The 19,605-nt window shown below is 44.0% G+C and overlaps 2 protein-coding genes across 4 annotated transcripts in view; both read right to left on the minus strand.

Moving 5' to 3' along the window:
* On the minus strand, nt 1–16,355 carry CXHXorf38 (chromosome X CXorf38 homolog). 2 transcript variants are annotated; one of them, XM_036175364.1, is made up of 7 exons: nt 14,622–16,355; nt 14,321–14,455; nt 9,775–9,894; nt 7,436–7,585; nt 6,060–6,239; nt 2,072–2,234; nt 1–463 (listed from the first exon to the last, which is right to left on the minus strand). In XM_036175364.1, exons 1-6 carry the CDS (start codon nt 14,835–14,837, stop codon nt 2,073–2,075), a joined length of 963 nt encoding a protein of 320 aa, XP_036031257.1. In that variant the 5' UTR covers nt 14,838–16,355; the 3' UTR covers nt 1–463; nt 2,072. The 2 variants fall into 2 exon arrangements, with proteins under 2 accessions (XP_036031257.1, XP_036031258.1); XM_036175365.1 differs by lacking the exon at nt 14,622–16,355 and adding an exon at nt 14,011–14,138 and having other exon boundaries at nt 14,321–14,387.
* A 65-nt stretch (nt 16,356–16,420) lies between these two features.
* Med14 (mediator complex subunit 14) overlaps nt 16,421–19,605 on the minus strand; it is a 92,090-nt gene continuing 88,905 nt past the window's right edge. The window contains exon 31 of one of the 2 annotated variants that reach the window (XM_036175506.1): nt 16,421–19,028. In XM_036175506.1, the coding sequence (XP_036031399.1) occupies nt 18,955–19,028 (74 nt within the window). In that variant the 3' untranslated portion in view covers nt 16,421–18,954. The remainder of the gene's footprint in view (nt 19,029–19,605) is intronic. The other variant, XM_036175508.1, reaches the window with a different exon arrangement.

The raw sequence follows: 19,605 nt of genomic DNA on the forward strand, positions 1-19,605 counted from the left end.
CCTCTGCCTCTCAAGTGCTGGGATTAAAGGCGCGCGCCACCACCACTCGGCAAGGTTCAGATCTTAGCTTTCTAGTTAGAAACCAGGTCTTTGTGAGTTAGTGAATCAAGAGTCCTCTGATCTAGAAAGGAGGTATTTCATTAAGGTTTTTTTGTTGTTGTTGTTTGTTTTACTCTTGAGAAGGGAGAACAATGAAGGGAGAAAGAAAAGGTAAGACTAAAAGCAAACAGCAACCAGGAAATGAAACCACCAAGCTGCAGGCACATTTGCATTCACATGGGTTCCAAAGTCAAAATATAGGCCAAATACAGTCTCTCTCCAGCCAGTCTCTGCAGATTCAATCTTGGGCAGGCAGCTGACAGGTGAAGGAGCGAACTCATGTTTGCATGGAGTGTTTCTTCTATGCAGTTTTGGGAATACAGCAAAGTCCCGAGTTGACCCGAAGAAGTCTAATTCCATTGACCTTGGAAATGAGCAGATGGAGGGAAAGGTGGAAGTTAATCTGACTCCCACGGAACACTGCATACAATGGTACAAGGCTTCTGCACAGTTCAGGAACAGATAGGGTAAAGTGGGGGGGGGGGGTAGGGTAGAGTTGTGAATGAATTTATGAATATGCTGAAAGAGAATGATTTGTTTGAGTATCTGTAAGAATGAGGAAATCTGGGTTGGGGATTTAGCTCAGTGGTAGAGCGTTTGCCTAGCAAGCGCAAGGCCCTGGGTTCAATCCTCAGTTTTAAAAAAAAAAAAAAAAAAAAAAAAGAGGAAATCTCTAATTTAGCTAAGAGTAGTCACGGAACTACTCAAGAGGCGCTAAAAGCACGGGGATGTCGCTTTGTCTTTGGGGGAAGGTCAGCTTACTGACTCCAGGGCCTGACATAGCAAGTAAATGTTCCGCAATCATACCACACCTCCATTTCTTTAGGATTTGTTTTATTTTGAGATAGGATCTCACTAAGATGCCCTGGCTGGCCTAGAATGTGGGATCCCCCCACTGCCACCTTCCACACAGCTGAGATCACAGGCATAGGCCATCTCATGTCACTGGAGCTTACTTCTCCTCTGTGCCCTGTCCATAGCAAACTGCCAGCTAACCTTTTCCTGCCATCCCTTCTGAGACAGTAGCCTGGGCTCTCCCTGGCTAGCTTCGTCAAGCTGTTTTCTACTTGTCCTACTGCCTCTGGCTACTCAAGCCAGCTAGTGACAGTTCTATACTCGCGAGAAAGGGCAAAACCCTATCTCAGAAGCAAAAATAAACTACAGGGTTTCTAGTTGGACACTTACATCTATCTCAGCCCCCTCTTCGGCACTGTCAAGTAAAACTTCCCGGCAGAGGCAGGAGGATAGTAGACTTCTGCCAGCGGCCAGAACACTCCCTCACACATACCCAGTCCTCGTCATGGAAAAAGACTCTCACCTTAGAAACAGCACAAAGTCCCTGGGTGGGAGCAAAAAACAACGTAAGACTATATTTTGTCGAAGGACAATTTGAAATAAGAGAATTATTTCCATGTTTTATTATGTGGCAGAAAACCAATAAAATAGAGTTACCTACGTTAACCAGCTTTCGTATGGATGCTTGTCAAGCACAATTAATGCCACAGTAAAGGTTGGGCACCCTGGCATCATCTGAAGGCAGAATGGTTTTTGACCATGTTACAAATGACATGTTGGTTCACCTATGAGCAGACATTGACTTTGGGTATATCTGGCTGACATGCTGCAAAGAGTTGAGGCTTCACACGTATGTGAGGCATTAATGAGAGAATAAACTCTTGGTCCACTGTGCTTCCCTTGGGAAAGTTTGTATGTTTGTTTCAAGACAGGGGTCTCACTATGTAGTCTTGGCTGGCCTGGAACTTGATATGTAGACAAAACTGGCCTTGAACTCACAGACATCCGCCTGCCTCTGTTTCCCAAATGCTGAGATTAAAGGCGTGCGCCACCACACCCAACCTTCATTTGGGAAAGCAAAAGCAAGTGAGACTGTCGGTTCAATGTGGCTTCACATAGGAACACAGACATCACAGGGAGGAGGCTGCTGTGTCCTTCTTTAACATCCTGAACTCACCTCAAGGCTTCCTTTCAGGTAGCTGTCTCTCAGCATCCTTTGAAGTCTGTTTCTGATGCTGGAGATGGAGGCTGTCTAGCTTCTGCACATCTTCTGTAAGGCCATTTCTGAGATCTGTGTTGTTTTCCAGAAATGCTTTTACCACATCCAGTCGATTTGAGATCTGCAAGAGGAAAGCATGCAGAGTGCTGCACAGGCTAATTTGTACAACAGAATTCAATCCACATAGAGCACTGAGTAGCTTCAAGACTAGCTCCATATATATATAGGCTCCTTTTATATACCTCAGACTTGCCTTAAACACAAGCTCCTCCTTCCCTCAGTCTCAGTATTGTTTTGTTAATTTATTTTATGTGTACGAGTGTTTTGTCTGCATGCATGTATGTGTACTATATGTGTGTATGATGCAAGCAGAGACCAGAAAAGGTCACCATATCACCCTGAAACTGGAGTTATAGATAGCTATCAGCCATCATGTGGGTGCTGGGAACCAAACCTGGGTCCTCTGCAAGAGCAGCCAGTACCCTAAGCCTGATTTTACAACTGAATATTATTTCCATTTTTCAACACATTCTGAACCTTTTGTTTGGACAACCACGTGGATTTATTGTCACAGGTGTGACTTGCACAAGTGATGTTTCTGTTTATAGAAAGAAATAGACGGCAGCTTTAATTCTTAGTTTTAAGTCTTAGTTTTTTTGTAGAGGTAGCCAGAAGTGCCATATATAGGTTATACTGATTCAGATCCCCCAATATACTTCTCAACATTTTAGCCAGTACAAGGAATCTTATCCCAGATTCCCCATGCTTATTACAAAAATGCCAGGTACTATTCCTATTACTTTGATAGTGCTGAGGAACTGAACCCAGTGTTGTGGGATATTTGTTTATACTACATTTGTTGAGCGATGTATTAATTAAAATAAAATTACCCTGGGTTCAGAGAGGCAGGGTTAGCAACCAGTTGGCAGGAAGTAGCAGAGGAGCATAGCATGAGGTTTTAGTTAGGGAAGTATGGAGAGTGGCTTCTGGGGACAGCAGCTAAGAGAAAGTTAGCCAGCTGCGACTCTAACTCTCTGAGCTCCAAGGTTTCCCCCTAGCCTTTCAATCTTGAATCTTATTAGAACCATAGAGATTTAAGCCACCTTTACTGAACAGAACCCTCCCCCCAGGCTATGGCCTTAGTAGTTGGACCACTAGCAGTTTAAAGCACAGCCACTGTGACAAAGGTAACCTAGCAGCCTAGAGCCATGCACTTTGCCTCCCACTGAGCTAAATGACTAGCCCCTAATTTGGGGCTATAGCATGTTTATTACTCCACACCAACTCAAGATCATTTAAACTCTAACAAGGAATACTAGTCCAGCAGCCCACAGCAGTGCCAAGGCAGCTCTTCGGCTTTGGAATGCAGAAAGAAGGGATTGGGACAGAACAGGACCAGTGTGGCCCTCAGCCTGCATTCAGTTACAAGACTCCAATAGCCAGATGCTAGATGCCAGGATGTGGAAGAGAAGACAAGCAAGGCTGTGAGCAGAAGGCCTGTGGAGCAGGGAGGGGCAGGCAGATGGTGAAGATGACAGGACGTCTGCTGACTGGTTAGAAAGCAGACCAGGAGGTGGACAGTGGTGGTGCACGCCTTTAATCCCAGCACTCGGGAGGCAGAGGCAGGCGGATCTCTGTGAGTTCGAGGCTAACCTGGTCTCCAAAGGGTGTTCTAGGAAAGGCACCAAGCTACACAGAGAAACCCTGTCTCGAAAAAACAAAACAAAAACAAAAACAAAGAAAGCAGACAAGAAGACCACCCTTCTGTAGGTTGGAGGTGTTAGTTGGAAGACTGAAAACCTGCCTACAAAATGCCAGGCTTTGGCTATCCCTACAAAACTGTGAAGAGCATAGGCGGCATTTTTGGTCATGGCATGTGTTCTCCTAGACTCTGCTTGGTGCCCTGGCCAGACCATAGGGCTGTCTGCCATGTGTAGCTAATGCAGGTACCATGTCAACCAGCCCCGCATACCACACTAAGTTCCTCACAGGACTCATGGTCCTCCCTAGGGCCTCTTCTCTCTTGGTTTTCTAGCAAGTGTGAGTCTGCAGTTCCCCAAATGGGTTTGTTCCCTTCCACTTAGCTCCTTTTAGCTTAAAGTTTTATGCAGAATCCTCTGGTCCTCCTCCACAGCCTGCTTCAGTTTTCTGTTCCAAATTGGCTTGTTTTCTCATTCCAATCAGAAGTAGGGCTTCAATCTTTCCCTTTTGTGCTCAAGGTATTCACAGCTCTAGCAAGAGTGACTACTCCAGCTTGAAGGCAAGGCAGATTAAAAGGAAGGCTTTGGGGGGCGCACGCCTTTAATCCCAGTATTCGGGAGGCAGAGCCAGGCAGATCTCTCAGATCTCTGTGAGTTCGAAGCCAGCCTGGCCTATAGAGTGAGTTCCAGGAAAGGCGCAAAGCTACACAGGGAAACCCTGTCTCAAAAAAAACAAAAACAAAACAAAACAAAACAAAAGGCTTTGTCCTGGTATGTGCTATTAGTGAGATCTTGTCTCCAAACAAACAAGAAAGTCTGGGTTCCATCCTCAGTACTGTAAAATTTAACTGATTGAAATTCTTGCCAAGCAGTGGTGGTGCACACCTGTAATCCCAGCACTCGGGAGGCAGAGGCAGGCGGATCTTTGTGAGTTTGAGGCCAGCCTGGTCTACAGAGCTAGTCCAGGACAGGTCCAAAGCTACAGAGAAACAAAAAAATCTTAAGAATGGTGATCTAGGTGTGACATATATGCCTGAAAGGCTAGTACTTGGGAGGTGGAGGCAAGAAGATCAGGAGTTCAAGGTTATCCTTGGCTATACAAAGAGTTTGAAGGTATCCTGGGCTCTCTGAAAAAAGGCCAAAAATCAAGAAACAAAAAATGGGGTGGGGGGTGGGGAAAATGGGAAGCTTGTGCATTTTCATGTAAAGCGGAAGAGGAAGTAAATATGAAAATCCAAAAGTTCTAGAAAATTGTAATCATATAGGCTTTGTTACTTTAACTGTGTGACTTTGCGTAGTAGACTGGCTCCCAACTCACTTTCATTTATACAAATTAATGATGACAATATTAATATGAACTAGATTTTAGGGAGGTGGGTTCAAGAGTAAATCTATTAAAAGGAGTTTAGCATTGGGTCTGTCTGGCACACATTCACTAAAAAAAGGCTTAATTTACTAAATTAGCCAGTTAACTAGTTAACTGTGTGTTTGTCTATTATTATAATTCCAGGTAAAGGATGATAACAATGTCGTGCCTCCAGCCACTTTAGCTTAAACCCCCTTTCACCTGTGACTCCCTCACCATCTGAAATATGATTCAAACAAGGTAAGGAGAGCTAGAAATGTACAGTGGCCAGTGCCTCCCAGGTAGCAGACCTGCTGCACATGGAGGGCTACACATTTCCAACATTTATTACCTGATCCTACTGATTTCAGGGACTAAAGTCCAAACAGCTTGGTGTGGCACAGAAAACCTACCTTGCCACACTCCTTCCTGATCATCCCACTTGTGCCCAGCCCAAACTAACTAGCCTTCCACACTTCTGCTAAGAGCATCCTTCCTCCTAGGCCAACTACTGACCACTTACTAAATCTTTGAGTTGTAGCCGAATAGCATCTTTTCCTTTTGGGGAGGAGGGTTTCCACCGATAACCCATCAAGCATCTTGTTCCGAATTCTGTTTTAACTCTTATGCCGCTATTCCACTTTGGGGCACATATGTGCTAAGTGAAAATACCGTTAAAATATATGATCAGACTATGGCCTCTGCTTCAGTCTCAGCTTCTGGGTTCCTGCCCTGACTTTCCTCAGTGATGGAATGTGACCTGAGTTGTAAGCTGAAATAAACCCTTTCTTCCCCAAGATGTTTTTGGTCATGGCGGTTATCACAGCAACAGAAACAGTGTTAAAACTGGCTGTCACTGCTGCTGCCACCTGTCCTCCTCACACTTCATCCCTCCCTTTACCTCTTCTGGCAACACCTCTTCTGTGGCTGCTTGAAGATACATCTCTTGCAGTTTTTCCTTCAACAATTCCGTTTCAATTTCATGGATTTGGCTCACACTCAAGTAACTTCCTGTTTCAAATTCACACCCATCTCTTTCATCCTCCTCAGGAATGTGAACAGCCCAGTCAGATGTCAGCAGCTGTGGGGTGAGCACACAAACGCATGTACAAACTATTTTTGATGAATTCTTTGAGAACTTCATCCATGTACACAATGTATTTGGATCCTATCCCCTCCTTGCTCCTCCCCAACTTCTCCTGGGTACACCCTCACATGAAAAGTTCATTCTTCATTCTATCACTGTTTGCAGTGTTAGGATGGAACTGAGGGACTAACTGCTAGCTAACAAAACTACCACCAAGCCACTTGTACTTGAGTGCAGGCCTGACAGCCTGAGTTCCATCCCTGGACCTCATCCGGTGAAAGGAGAGAACGGCCTCCCAAGAGTTGCCTGATAATCCCCACACGCACTGTGGCATGCACACATCTCTGTGGAGGGGGGATACTTGTGCACATCCACGTGGGCACACATGCACTCACACATACACACAAAATAAATGAACTATTTTAAAGGAAAAGAAATTCTACCGGATAACTCAAAGACTTTACAATAAAATACCATTACCTAGACCTATTTTAACCATACACTATTATTAAAGAAAAACTCCACTCTGTTAATTGCACATTTGATGACAGCATTCTTCCCTTTGTTCACATTATAAAATTTAATTTGGGGCTGGGGCTGTAATAGAGTAAGTAGGCCATCCAATAGCAGAAAATAAAGACTAGGAGCCTGGAGTGCTTGCCTGGCACTCACGAGGATGTGTGTGTGTTATCATCAGCATTGCATCAATAATAAATAAATACGTCTTAGTTTAAATAAACATCAAATTCATCTTTCTTCTGTTTGAAACAGGGTCTCACTATGTAGCACAGGCTTCCCAGGAACTTACTATGTAATAAAGGCCAGCTCTGAAATATCCATACTTCTGCTTCAGTCTCCCAAGCGCTGGGATTTACATGCACCACCACACTGGCTCAACATCAAATTCTAAATGAGTGACTATGGATATTTCTGACCTCTTAGTTTGTATACCAGAACTGTTAAATGAAGTTTCAGATGGGCATGGTGTATGCCTATAATCCCAGCACTCATTAAGTAGAGGCAGGAGGACTGCCACATGAACATTTGTGAACAACCTAGTCTATATATCAGGTTCCAAGGCCAGGCAGGGCTAACAGTAAGATCTTGTCTTTAAAAAACAACAACAACAACAAAAAACAAACCAAACAAGGAAAAAACAAACAAACAAATAAATATATAAAGATCTTTACCTGTTCTATTCTGGAATATACTGCTACAATCTCTGGAATATTCTTGAATTCATTGAGAAAATTTTGGATCTTTATCTGAAAATCTTGAAGCCACGTAGAAGATACTTTCATCTCTGAAGAGTGCATTATCTCGTTCCGACACCGAATTACCTACAGAAAAACAAAAACGAAGTTGAGCTGGTATGGCTCAGCAGGTCAAGGTGGTTGGTGCCAAGCCCAAGAGCCTGAATGCAATCCCCGGACCCACCCAGTAGAAGGGCTGGTGGACTGAATGAGAGGGTCATGTGTTTGAATAGTGGGTCCCCAGTTAGGAGGGTATGACACTGTTGGAGGAGGTGCCTCCCTGGGGTCAGGCTTTGAAGTTCATGTGTACACTCAGCTGCTCCTGCTGCCTTCACTCCTCCATCACTATGGACTCTACCGAAATGCTTTCTTTATGTGTAAGTTGCCTTGCTCACAGCAATAGAAGAGTAACTGAGACAGAAGAAGAGAACAACTCCATCTGTTCATAGTGACACAGGCCCTCTTCCTCAACAAGCAAACAAATGTAATAATAATAAATCAATTGGACATAACATTTTTAAAAAGCCTTCTAAACTGAGGCATTTTTAGCTCTAAAAGGAAATTACAGAAAGACTTTACTGAATTATAAAACTGACCAGTGTGGTATCCAGAGGACAAGGGCTAGACCTTTTCTGAGACCATCACATCATCTAGCATGTACTTGAAATGGCATACAGGACAACAAAGCCCTCTCGCCCCTAAGTCAGACCTTTATTTTGTGCCTGCCCAGAGAGCATCTCTCAAGCAGTGAAGTCCCTGTTGGGTCACATACTGAAATGCTCTCGAGGGTCAGGGGACACCTTAGTGAAGCTGGTTTATATGCATCAACTGAAGAACGGATGTCCCATCTAAAGCAGCAGCTTACACTCAACTTGTGGCTTGTTGCTATCAGAGCTTTATGACCTCAGTGTCACCAGATCTTTGTTTCCAAGATAGAAATTCAGGTTTAATGACAATGAATTCCAAAGCTGTTTTAAAATAACCAGGCAGGAACTGGCAAGGTGGTTCAGTGGGTAGAAGCACTTGTCACCAGGCCTGACAACCTTCAATCCCTAGACTCACATGGTGGAAGGAGAGAACTGGCTTTTCAAAGTTGTCCTCTTACAGTCACACGGCCACACCTACACACACACACCAAATAAATAAATATATGGTGGTTAAGAGTACTTGTTGCAGGGGTTGGGGATTTAGCTCAGTGGTAGAGCACTTGCCTAGCAAGTGCAAGGCCCTGGGTTCGGTCCTAGCACTTGCTACCTCTATCACTGAGCTAAATCCCCAACCCCACCCTCTGTTTTTTTGTTTTATTTTGTGTATGTGTGTTCTATGCATGTGCGGATGTTCATGTGTCTGTCTAGAGGCCAGATGTCAACATTGGGTATCTTCATCAACCTTCACCTTACTTTTTGAGATAATCTCTCAGTGAATCTGGAGCATCCTGATTCTGCTAGACAAGCTGCCTAGCAAGTCCCTGGGATTCTACTACTATCTCTGCCCCCGCCCCCAGTACTGAGATATGTGCACTGCCACACCCATCTTTTACATAAGTGCTCACTCAGAATCTGAACGCAGGTCCTCATGCTTACACAGCACATACTTTACTGACTGACCCCTCTCCCTAATACCTCAGGCCTATTTTTTCTTTGCTTTTGTTAATGGCAGAGGGGAGAAGATAAATCTGAGCTCCATGTACTTAAATGGCCAACAGCATTGTGGTGGCCCCCATAGGCTCACATGGAGTGGCACTATTAGGAGGAGTGACCCTGTTGGAGTAGGTGTGGCCTTGTTGGAAGAAGTGTGTCACTGGGGGTGGGCTTTGAGGCTCAAGCCAGGCCCAGTGTCTCTCTTCCTGCTGCTTGGGGATCCAGATGTAGAACTCTCAGCTACTTCTCCAGCACCATGTCTACCTACATGCTGCCATGCTTCCTGTCATGATGACAATGGAATGAACCTCTGAAATTGTAAGCCAGCCTCAATGAAATATTTTCCTTTATAAGGGTTGCCATGGTCATGTGTCTCTTCATAGCACTAGAAACCCTAACTAAGACAAGCACAGGAACAAAATGTCAGGAAACTAATTCTAGAGAACATACACATTCAGGTTCTTGGACATCACAGCAGGCACACATGACATGAGGCCCATGAGTTGTTTAGTGATGCCAACTTGGGACTGAAGTCTTTCTAGCACTGCGATGCTACGCTACATGGCTGGCTTATCATGAGGAGTTCATTCTAGCCTTCCCGGTACTGAGCAGAGGGGTTGGGTTGCCAGCTCTTACCTCTGTGACTTTCTTCCGGTCAACCATGAAGTGATCGCAGGAGTTGATGAGACTCAATAGAGCAACTGCATCACATTCCTCAGGTCCTCGTTTGTCTGCCAGTCCTCGAGGCATGAAGGCCTAGAGTAAGGGGAGGCACTGGGTCACCTGAGTGGCCTCCAACTCTGAGGGATAGAGGAGTAAAGTCTCTCCATTTCCCAACTGATGACTGATGTTCTCTTATTCCCTCAAGTTTTAAGCTAGAACCTCCTGAGTTCAAAATGCAAGTGGGGAAAGTCATGCTAAGCCTTAGCAAGGACACTAACTGAAGGGCTCCGCTACACCTCTGTACTATGACATATAGCTCAGGTAACTGCCTTATCCTTTTGTTTTGCTTTTTGGAGACAGGGTCTCTCTATATAGTCCTGGCTGTCCTAAAGTACACTATGTAAACCAGAGTGGCCTCAAAGTCTCTGAGATCCACCTGCCTCTACCTACTGAGTGCTGGGATTAAAGGCGTGTGCCACCATGCCCAGCCTCCTGTCTTTTTTTGTTATTTTGAGACAAGTCTCACTATGTATCCCTGGCTGGCCTAGAACTAGCTATGTAGACCAGGCCAGTCTTGAATTCAGAGAGATCCACCTCCCTGTCTCTTGAGTGCTGAAATTTAAGGTATGTACCACCAGCTTCTGTCCTGTCTTAGAGGTACATATTAGAAAGATAAACCCAGGGGTTGGGGTAGAGTGCTTGCCAAGCAAGCACAAGGCCCTGGGTTTAGTCTGCAACGGACGGAAGGAAGGAAGGAAGGAAGGAAGGAAGGAAGGAAGGAAGGAAGGAAGGAAAGGAAAGGAAAGAAAGGAAAGAAAGAGAAAAAGGAAAGAAAGAAAGAAAGATCCTTTTTTCCACCCTTTTCCTTGGTGAAGCTGCAGTACCTGTGTCATGTCATTAAAGAAGACCAGGCGGTTCCTTAATGACTTGAGAAACTTCTATCCTGTCACCATCAGAACCTGGAGTGTAATTAAGCCAGGTTCAAATGCCAGTGAGGCCACTGCCTTACAGCCTCAGGCAAGTTATCTAATCCTCAGTCTCTGTCAGTCAAAAGGGGAAGTATCCTCATTCACATCAAAGGATCAAAGGTGTGAGGAGGAACTTAAGTGATCACAGGAAGAGAGAGCACTGTGCTGAGCACGTCAATAGTGTGAGGTGAGCAGGTCCCACACAGGGGGTAGACAGGGAGCTTAGGACTGAGACACCAGACACACTGGAAGGCTTCATAGCACCATCCTTCCTTTAGCTGAATCTTCTAAAATGAATCACACAAATGCTGTGACAGCAACACTTGAATATATTTCTTTCCTGAAATATCTGTAAACTCAACCCCTGGATGCAGGCTAGGAGTCTCAAAGTACATTCCCGCTACAGGACTAGAGCATCAGCTAGAGCAGACACACATGAAAAATTACTCTCATTTGGGAGTGGGTGGTGCACACCTTTAATCTCAGCACTCAGGAAGCAAAGGCAAGCAGATCTGTGAGTTTGAGGCTAGCTGATCTACACAGACTTCTAGGCCAACCAAGGACACACACAGAGGACCCTGTCACACACACACAAGTTATTCTCAATCAGAACTCTACATAAGAGATATGTTCCAGTGAACGCAAACAATCCATTCAGGAAGAAGCTACGAAGCAGGATGTTCATATTGGTACTCAAAGGCTAGCAGTAAGCACAGGAAGTGTCAGGGTCATGGCTGTCAAGCTCCAATGGCAGGACAAGCGCACTCCTGAGCCTCCCATAACTTACAAGAACTCTGTGTACACAAAGTAATGTCAGGATCATCACGTCTTTCTGACTAGTAGGGATGCTACAGAGGTTAACGGAGAAGCTAACTAACGGGGTGACTGATCTAAGGAGACTGAAGAAAACAAACAGCTCAACACCACTGCTGCTGAAAGGAAAACTGCTGAGAGGAACCCTCAGCGCCCCCAAATTGGCTTAGCTTTCCTTCTTCTCTACTGTAGAGTAGATTCCATCCAGCGGAGTTTTCTTTTGGTAATTATTTCCTTTCTTTCAAAACCAGCAGTCAACAGGGAGGCTCCATTGCCTCCTTGCAGCCCTCCACACTAACATGTTATATTCAGTAAACACACAGCAGAGAACCTACGACAGCCTCTGCATTCTGCTGTCTCTTTACTGTGGAGAAATGAACCAAGGCCAGGCCATGCTGGGCCTCACTGGCTCTGCATTAAGTATGGAGTTTATTTGAAGGACACCAAGAAAGCACCCACAAGTAGTCTACAAGTTAACAAACCAAACTCCCATGTGAAAGGTCATCCATCTCGCTGTGTGTAGAACCAGCCAGAGGTGCCAAAAGCAGCGCAGAGGGCCATGTGGGTGGCTGTGGCCAGAATCTAGGCAGAAAATGAGAGCTGTGGTGCAGAGGTGGAAAGGAGAAAGACTCCCAAAACACCAGGCAGGTAGGAATCCAGGGGCCAGCAAGAGGGAAAAGGATAAAAAGGAATGCTTCCAGGGACAGGCTGGAGATGCAGTCCTGTGGTAGAGTGTTTATACAGCATGTGCACAGGCACTCGAAAAGGAGGAATATTCTTGGAATGGAATCAGGAGGGTAAGTCCCACTGTAGAACTAAAAACCAGGTTCTGAGGAGATAAAGCAAAGGGTCAGGGAAGCAGCTGGATATGCACATTTGTAGCTCAGAAGAATAGACAGGGGTAGGGTTACTGCCAGAGAGGATAAGGAAAGGCAGGAGGAGATGCCACAAAGGCAGGGGTGTTTAAAAACAAGTGGTCAGTTCCGAGTGGTGCAGACCCCTGGAAGGGGAAACCATGAAGCCAGTAGCTGCAGTGCATACCTGTAAAACTAGTAGTTGAGAAGCAGAGGCAGGAGAGTCAAGAGGCCAAGCAATCAATTCAGGGTGTGGGGTGTAGTTCAGTGTTACTAGTGTTTTCCTAGCATGTGAAAGGTCTTGGGTTCCACTGCCAGCCTTGGAGAGATGAGGGAGAGGGCTGGAGAAGAGAGGTCAAAGATGTAGTGTAGGGGCAGGGAGAGAAGCCAGGGCTGCATGAGTTGAAAACCATGCGGGAGCTGAAGAACAGACATGCACCAAATCCTCTTTTTTATTTTATTTTTTTATTATTATTATTATTTTGGTTTTTCAAGATAGGGTTTCTCTGTAGCTTTGGAGCCTGTCCTGGACTAGCTCTGTAGCCCAGGCTGGCCTCGAACTCACAAAGATCCGCCTGCCTCTGCCTCCCGAGTGCTGGGATTACAGGCATGCGCCGCCAACGCCCAGACCAGAAACTTATTTTTAAAGTTTTATTTCTGTGCATTAGTGTTTTGCCTGCATGTATGTCTGTGTGAGGGTGTCAGGTAACCTGGAATTGGAGTTACAGACAGTGTGAGCTGCCATGTGGATGCTGGGAATTGAACCCAGGTCCTCTGGAAGAGCAGCCACTGCTTGTAACTGTTGAGCCATCTCTCCAACCCCCAGTAGAAACTTTCTAATCTTTTTTGTTTTTTCTTCGAGACAGGGTTTCTCTGTGTAGCTTTGCGCCTTTCCTGGATCTCACTTGGTAGCTCAGGCTGGCCTGGAACTCACAGAGATCCACCTGCCTCTGTCTCCCGAGTGCTGGGATTAAAGGCGTGCGCCATCACTGCCTGGCCTAATCTTCGTTTTAAAAAAAGAACTGTTGGTACAGTGGTACATATCTGTAATCCTGGCACTTGGGAGATGGATGCAGGATGCTTAGGAGTTCAAGGCCAGCCTGAATTACATGAGCTTTTTTAACAAGCCAGATAAAGACAGGGAGAGAACAGAGGTAGACCCAACATGTTAACTGCAGTTCAGGCAATGCTCTCTTCCACCTGCCAGTTGTGTGCTTGCCCATACACTAACTCAGTCAGTTTGTGTTAGGAAGCTACTTCTGACCCGTCTCTCCACTACTAAGCTTCCAGGAAACATCAAGAAATAAAAACAAATTCCCAATCAGTCCAGGTAGTAAGTCACAGTCCCAAAATCTAAAGACAGGCCTAACAACCTCTACCTCATAACTCACCACATTTCTACCTTCTAAAATTTTATACCTTAGTTAGGCACTCCATGACCAAAACGAGCCTTTTAGTGAGCCTACCTTAAGGCACTTCTTATCTGTTCTTCCATGTCCCCCAGTCTGTATCTTTTCCCCCTTCTTTTGAGACAAGGTCTTAAACTATATAGCCCAGGATATCCCCAAACTCACAGCAACCCTGCCTTGGACTGTCCAGTGGTGGAATTATAGGTGTGAGCACTTGGTTTCACTATTCGTCTTGTCCCAGCATCTCTTTCTGAAATCTTTATTATACCTTCCAAGAAGCAAAGCTCAAATGCCTACAGGAAGCAAAGAGATAAAAGCTTCTGTTTACTGAACTGGGATGGGTCCACTTTAACAGCCCTTAACCACTAGAACACTAGGCCAACAAATCTCTTAGTACCTGTAGTTTCTGAAGCCCCTACTTGCACTCACACCCACCCTCCGCCCCAGGGCACCAGGTGACCTGCCTTCTGCTTACCTTGGCTACCTCCCAAGCGTCCACGGGCCAGAGGCCAGGCCGGCAGTTTCCCCAGTGCACGTCTCCATTTCTGTTGACATGATGCCTCAAGATCTCGCGTTTCCACTCTGTGCACACTTGACAGTGAGGCTGAAACTACAAGAGGCAGAGGTGAGGCGGGACCCGGATGCGCACGGGGCGGTGAACTAGGTACACCCTAAGAACCATAAGCAGCCCCGCCCCTCGAAGGAAAAAGACAATAAGCACGGGGAGCTGGGGACAAGCTGGGGATATGTGTCCCAGCACTGGGTGAGCAGCTTACCTGGCGAGCGCGCGGGCTGCACCGGGAGCCGCCGCGGCAGGTGGCGTGGGGACCAAGGCCGGGAACTGCAGCGAGCAGTCCGCGATGGAAGGAGAGCACCTCGCGGCCGACGAAGCCCTGCAGGCAGCCGCGCAGCAGTAGCAGGCAGTGTCCTGCCTTCACCCAGTTTTTGTACTCAGTGCAATTAAGGCGCGCCGCCAGCTCCGACAACACCATGTCTCACGCCCGGGGTGTGAAAGGCGCGCGGAGGGGGGGGGGGGGGGGATGGGGACGCAGCGGCAGTACGCACGCGCGGGACCATGGGAAGCTTCCACAGCGCAAGCGTTGGCGAAGCTTCCACGCAGCGCAGGCGCAGCCCCACCCAGAAACCACCCCCACGCTTAGCGTCGTCACAGGTGACAGAGGCTAGAGGCGTGCCATTCTTCCACGTCCGGGAAGCCGCAGCTCCACAGCTTAAAGGAACCGCCTAAGGTTTGTAGACTTCATTAAGATGCAGCTTCTCTGACTAAAGCCCTTGGGCTTTAATTCTCATTTCCCCAAATACCCTGCTGACTCTCTAACCGACCAGATGTACGGTCTCCCATTTTGACTCCTTAATTGTAAAGATGGAGTAGTGCTTAAGGCACGTTTCTTGAATGACATATGTTCCTTGTATTCATTCCTAAAGCTACAGAATAACCGCAGTGAATCCCAGACATCAAAACAGTCTCTGCCTGAAGCGCGGGTCTGTTGTGTTGTGTGCCCCCGGCATGTGCTATGCTGACACTAGGGCCAGAATCTCCATAACTGGAGCACCTGGCAGAGAGAGACAAAGGGGACAATGTGGTTCCTGGACCCTCCAGAAAACATTCACCACAGTTGTTTCCGCTGTCAGAATGCATTAGACTGTCAATGTGGAGTGAGAAAAAGTCATTGTTTTAGATGCTTTCAGTGAGTTTCTTTAGCTTGGAAAACATGGTGAAATTGTGTGTAATCAAAAGACCCTGAATGAAGGATGTAAAAAACATAGAAGCCTTCTCAAGACTGCATGGTTCACAGCATAGGCAGAGTTCAGGTGCACTAGCTCTGGGTTCAAACTGCCAATTTATTTTGTGGTTTGATCTTGGCTGATCCTAATTTTAATCCTAATTAATGACTTTACTTCTTTGTGGCTCTGTTTATCATCTGTAAGAGGAGGTTATTAATACTTACCTCACAGTGTGGTAAGGGGCATTTATACACATTGAAACACTTAGAATGATGCCTGGCATACAGTAAGCTCTCAGTAAATGCTAGCTCTCATTTTATATTGACCTAAATATGCTCTTTCATCCATCAGTTACATTATTAGACAAAGAATTATATCAAATCACTAGCCAGAGGAAGTGGGGACAAGTTATGAAACCAGATTAGACCTGGTGATCTGAAGACTCAAAGTACAGTGCAGGCAGGCGTCTCTTAATTTGGTCTTACTAACCTCAATATTAAATCCATCGAAAGCAAATCCAAATACCCCATTCCCATCAAAGCAAATGAAAAATTCCACAAAACCCAACTAATATTAGTATTAATTAATATTTTTCCTTTTCTCACTTTTCATCGTAAGTTTTCTTAAAATGTTTAAAAGTATAAATTTTGTATCAAGAACACTTGAAAGTAGGGGTGATGGGACACACCTGTCTTCCCAGTACTCAGAGGTGGATCACTTGGACCTACGAGGTTCAAGGCCAGCCTAAGCAACATGGAAAGACCTTGTCTGGCTTAAAAAAAAAAAGAAGAGGAAGAAGAAGAAACAATGAAAAATGTAATTGGTATTTCTTTTGGAGGAAAAAAAAGAAACATGGCAAGTAAAATTTTATTCCTCCCCTTAACTCAGCTAATCTTCAAACAAGGTTCAGTTCCTGCTATAAATAACTGGCCATACACGGATGAAGTTCTCACTTTCCTCCTAACCCTGATAGTCCTTCTATACATTTCGAAATGACATCTCTGCAGATATAAAATGGAAAAGGTGACTCAGGACCAATGTCTTTTTTCAGGGTTAAACTAATACTAAACCAAGACTACAACCCAAACGTCTTCACCAAAATTAACTAGAGAGTTGGTAGTTCTCTGAAACTTGTATAAATTTTATTTATTACTGTAAATACTAAAATCACATTGAAAACACCTTAAAATCAAGTTCCAAACCACCTACTAGAGAAAAATCACTATGGCATCCAGTTTCTTTGATTGAACCTGGTTAACAAAAGAGGCAAAAGACATGGTTTGTGATGAAAGTTACGATTCAAATGCTAAGTATTTCCAAGCTTTAATAAAGTATATACCAATTCCAAGTACCAAGCATGATATCAAAATTCAAATTCATTGGTTTACTCTTAATAAGCATCAAAATCAAATTCTGTTCATTGAATCCTCTCTTACTTGATTTACACAATGCATTCAAAGGTGAGTTATAATTAGGAAAAAGTAGCCATTGAATGCATCATGTATAAAAATGCAATTATTAACATTTCAAAACCACACTTAAAAGAGAAAATACCTGAAAAGTTAATTCTATTAATAAAATTATTTGAAACAATATCATCCTGCAGATAAAAATACATTTCTTGTATATACATGTAGATTTCTACATGAAAGATAGGATTCAGCTCCTAATAGAAAAGGGCTGACTCCTGATCAAGACATCATAGATTGCCAAACCCATGTGATTACCACTGTGAAGAGAACTGGAAACAGAAGGAGAAAAGGGTTAGGTTAAAGAAGAACAGAAGTTTAGTCACCTACTCTGGAATAGCGGCAGAGTTGGGTGAGAAGCAGGAGACGAAGGCAGAAATGAGACAGAAGACAGAAGCCCTCAACTCTGACTGGAAATGGAGATTCAAGCAAAGTTGAGAACATATGATACAGTTGCAGTGAGATGCTTAAAACTAGGATCTGGTGGTTATAGTTATAGAAGCTCAAATAATCATCTTAAAATGGAATCAGACAAACATCTAAAATTTCATCGAGGACCATATTACATTGACTAAATAACTCAGCATGATATTATCATTTAAAAAAAACATAAAACAACAACAAAAACTGCTCCAAATCACATCAAGTCATCAGAAGACATTTGAATTAGATCATATTCATCGAAGCTTAAAAAGACTCTGACTGGCTGCAAGAGACAGTCCAGTACTCTAGAAAGAAATCCTATTGAGAGGTGCCAGTGCCAGAAACTCCACTGGACCCTACATAGGCCCTGCACTGTGGACTTTTCAAATGACTGGACCTGGTTGTGTCCAGCAAAACATCCTATTGTTTTACTGACAATGAATTAAATTGAGATTGTTTAGAACAACCCCAATTGTGCTGGGGAAAATAAGAAGTTAAATAAGATAAAGAAATGTCACCAAAACTTCATGCAAACTAGAGCATTCAAGTTCTTTGCTTCCTAGTTAATGCTGTGTGCAGAAGTATCCTTTAAATGACATTTTCCTAGCAAAAAGGTTCCCATTTCCTCACACATGAGAATAATTGCATTATTTGGGATCCTCGATCACTATAAATCACTTACTGTCTCTTTTCAAAGACAGAGTTCTTTTATTTTACACAAATCCTATACTGAAAAAACAACCGAGGTGCTAAATGCTATCACCAGTCATGTTAGGAATGTCTGAAGAAACTACATTAACCTTAAAACAAAAATGTTTTTGGTCAAATTTCAGACATACGTAATTAAAAACTGACTGGCCCCACCAGGGTGAAGATGAAGGGAGGCTCTAATAACTCTAGAGAGCTTATACACACACAGATGAGTGTCACTTTTATATCCTAGTTTTATTAAATATTGCTTCTTTGGGATGTGTTTAACAGCTCCCAAAACATTTCTGTGTAAGGATTCAGAGCGGTCATAGTAAAATACAGCTTCAATATAAAGTTTGTCACAGTTTTACAGTATTCAAAAATGACAGACCTGCCTTTAAAAAAAAAAAAAAATCAAAAAAGACCATTACATCCAAAACATAAGAAAACAATTAAATAAACAAGTTTGGCATTTTCATTACTTTATAGTATAAAACAGAATATTAAATCTATTACTGGCAAGCGGACACTGATCTGTTACCTAGTTTGAAATGTGTCGCATTAAAACACACTATACAAGTTCACTATACAAAAGATTGATGGTCTTTTTGATGAAAGAAGTGCACCCTGAAAAGTTTTGCCAGTTTAGAATATTTAGCTCTTAAGGTTAAAAAAAAAAAAAAAAAAGTCTTTTTCCTTTTTAAAACTGATGGCTGAATTCAGCCTTTTTGTGTGTGTGTTGTTTTTTCATTTGTCAGCCTTCCTGGTTTAAAAACAATAGTGTCTATGGACGCCCACCAGGGGGCAGTGTAAGATTAGCCATTAAATCACGAACAGCTGCAAATATTGTGCATTCACCTGCAACAGAGAAAAATGGTCATTAGCTATTCGCAGTACAGGAGAGACGTTAACACACCGGTGAGGGGAGGGAGGGTTGATTAAAACCAGTCACGAATTTGAAATAAAAGACTAAGTATTTCAAACTATGCAGATTTTAGGCGATGAAATCTGATGTGGAATAGCATGTTATATTTGGGTTGAGTTTTGTTTTTGTCTCAGTAGAAAATCTGGGGCAAGTGTCAAGTTTACATAGAGGGAGAGCGAGAGATGCCTTCAGTGCATAGAAACAGTGCCGCGATGGATAAGACTTTAAAAGTCTGACTTTAGAGTTGAACACTATAGAATGCTTATGCAGTTTGGATCTAATGACAAGTTCTAAATTGTAGTTATGCATTGCTTACAACTTTGATGATGTCCTGCTAATGAGAGGCCAGATAACAATGCCTCCAACAGGAATACTGTCCAACAGAATGTTCTGTGACAATGGGACCGTGTGTGCTCTGTGCTTACCAAGTACTACTTTGGCTACGAAACTGAACATTCGTCAATTAAATACAAAAAGTGTTTTGTTTTGTTAAAGGGAGAAAAGCTTTAT

The sequence above is a fragment of the Onychomys torridus genome, chromosome X, assembly GCF_903995425.1.
Source record: "Onychomys torridus chromosome X, mOncTor1.1, whole genome shotgun sequence".
In the NCBI taxonomy this organism is placed as follows: domain Eukaryota; kingdom Metazoa; phylum Chordata; class Mammalia; order Rodentia; family Cricetidae; genus Onychomys; species Onychomys torridus.

Coding starts and splice junctions, on each gene's coding strand:
- CXHXorf38 (XM_036175364.1), bottom strand. CDS start 14,837: ATGGTGTTGTCGGAGCTGGCGGCGCGCCTTAATTGCACTGAGTACAAA. Junction 9,895..14,320: donor ACGCTTGGGAGGTAGCCAAG/GTAAGCAGAAGG, acceptor CCCTTACTCTAG/GCCTTCATGCCTCGAGGACT. Junction 7,586..9,774: donor ACCGGAAGAAAGTCACAGAG/GTAAGAGCTGGC, acceptor GTTTTTCTGTAG/GTAATTCGGTGTCGGAACGA.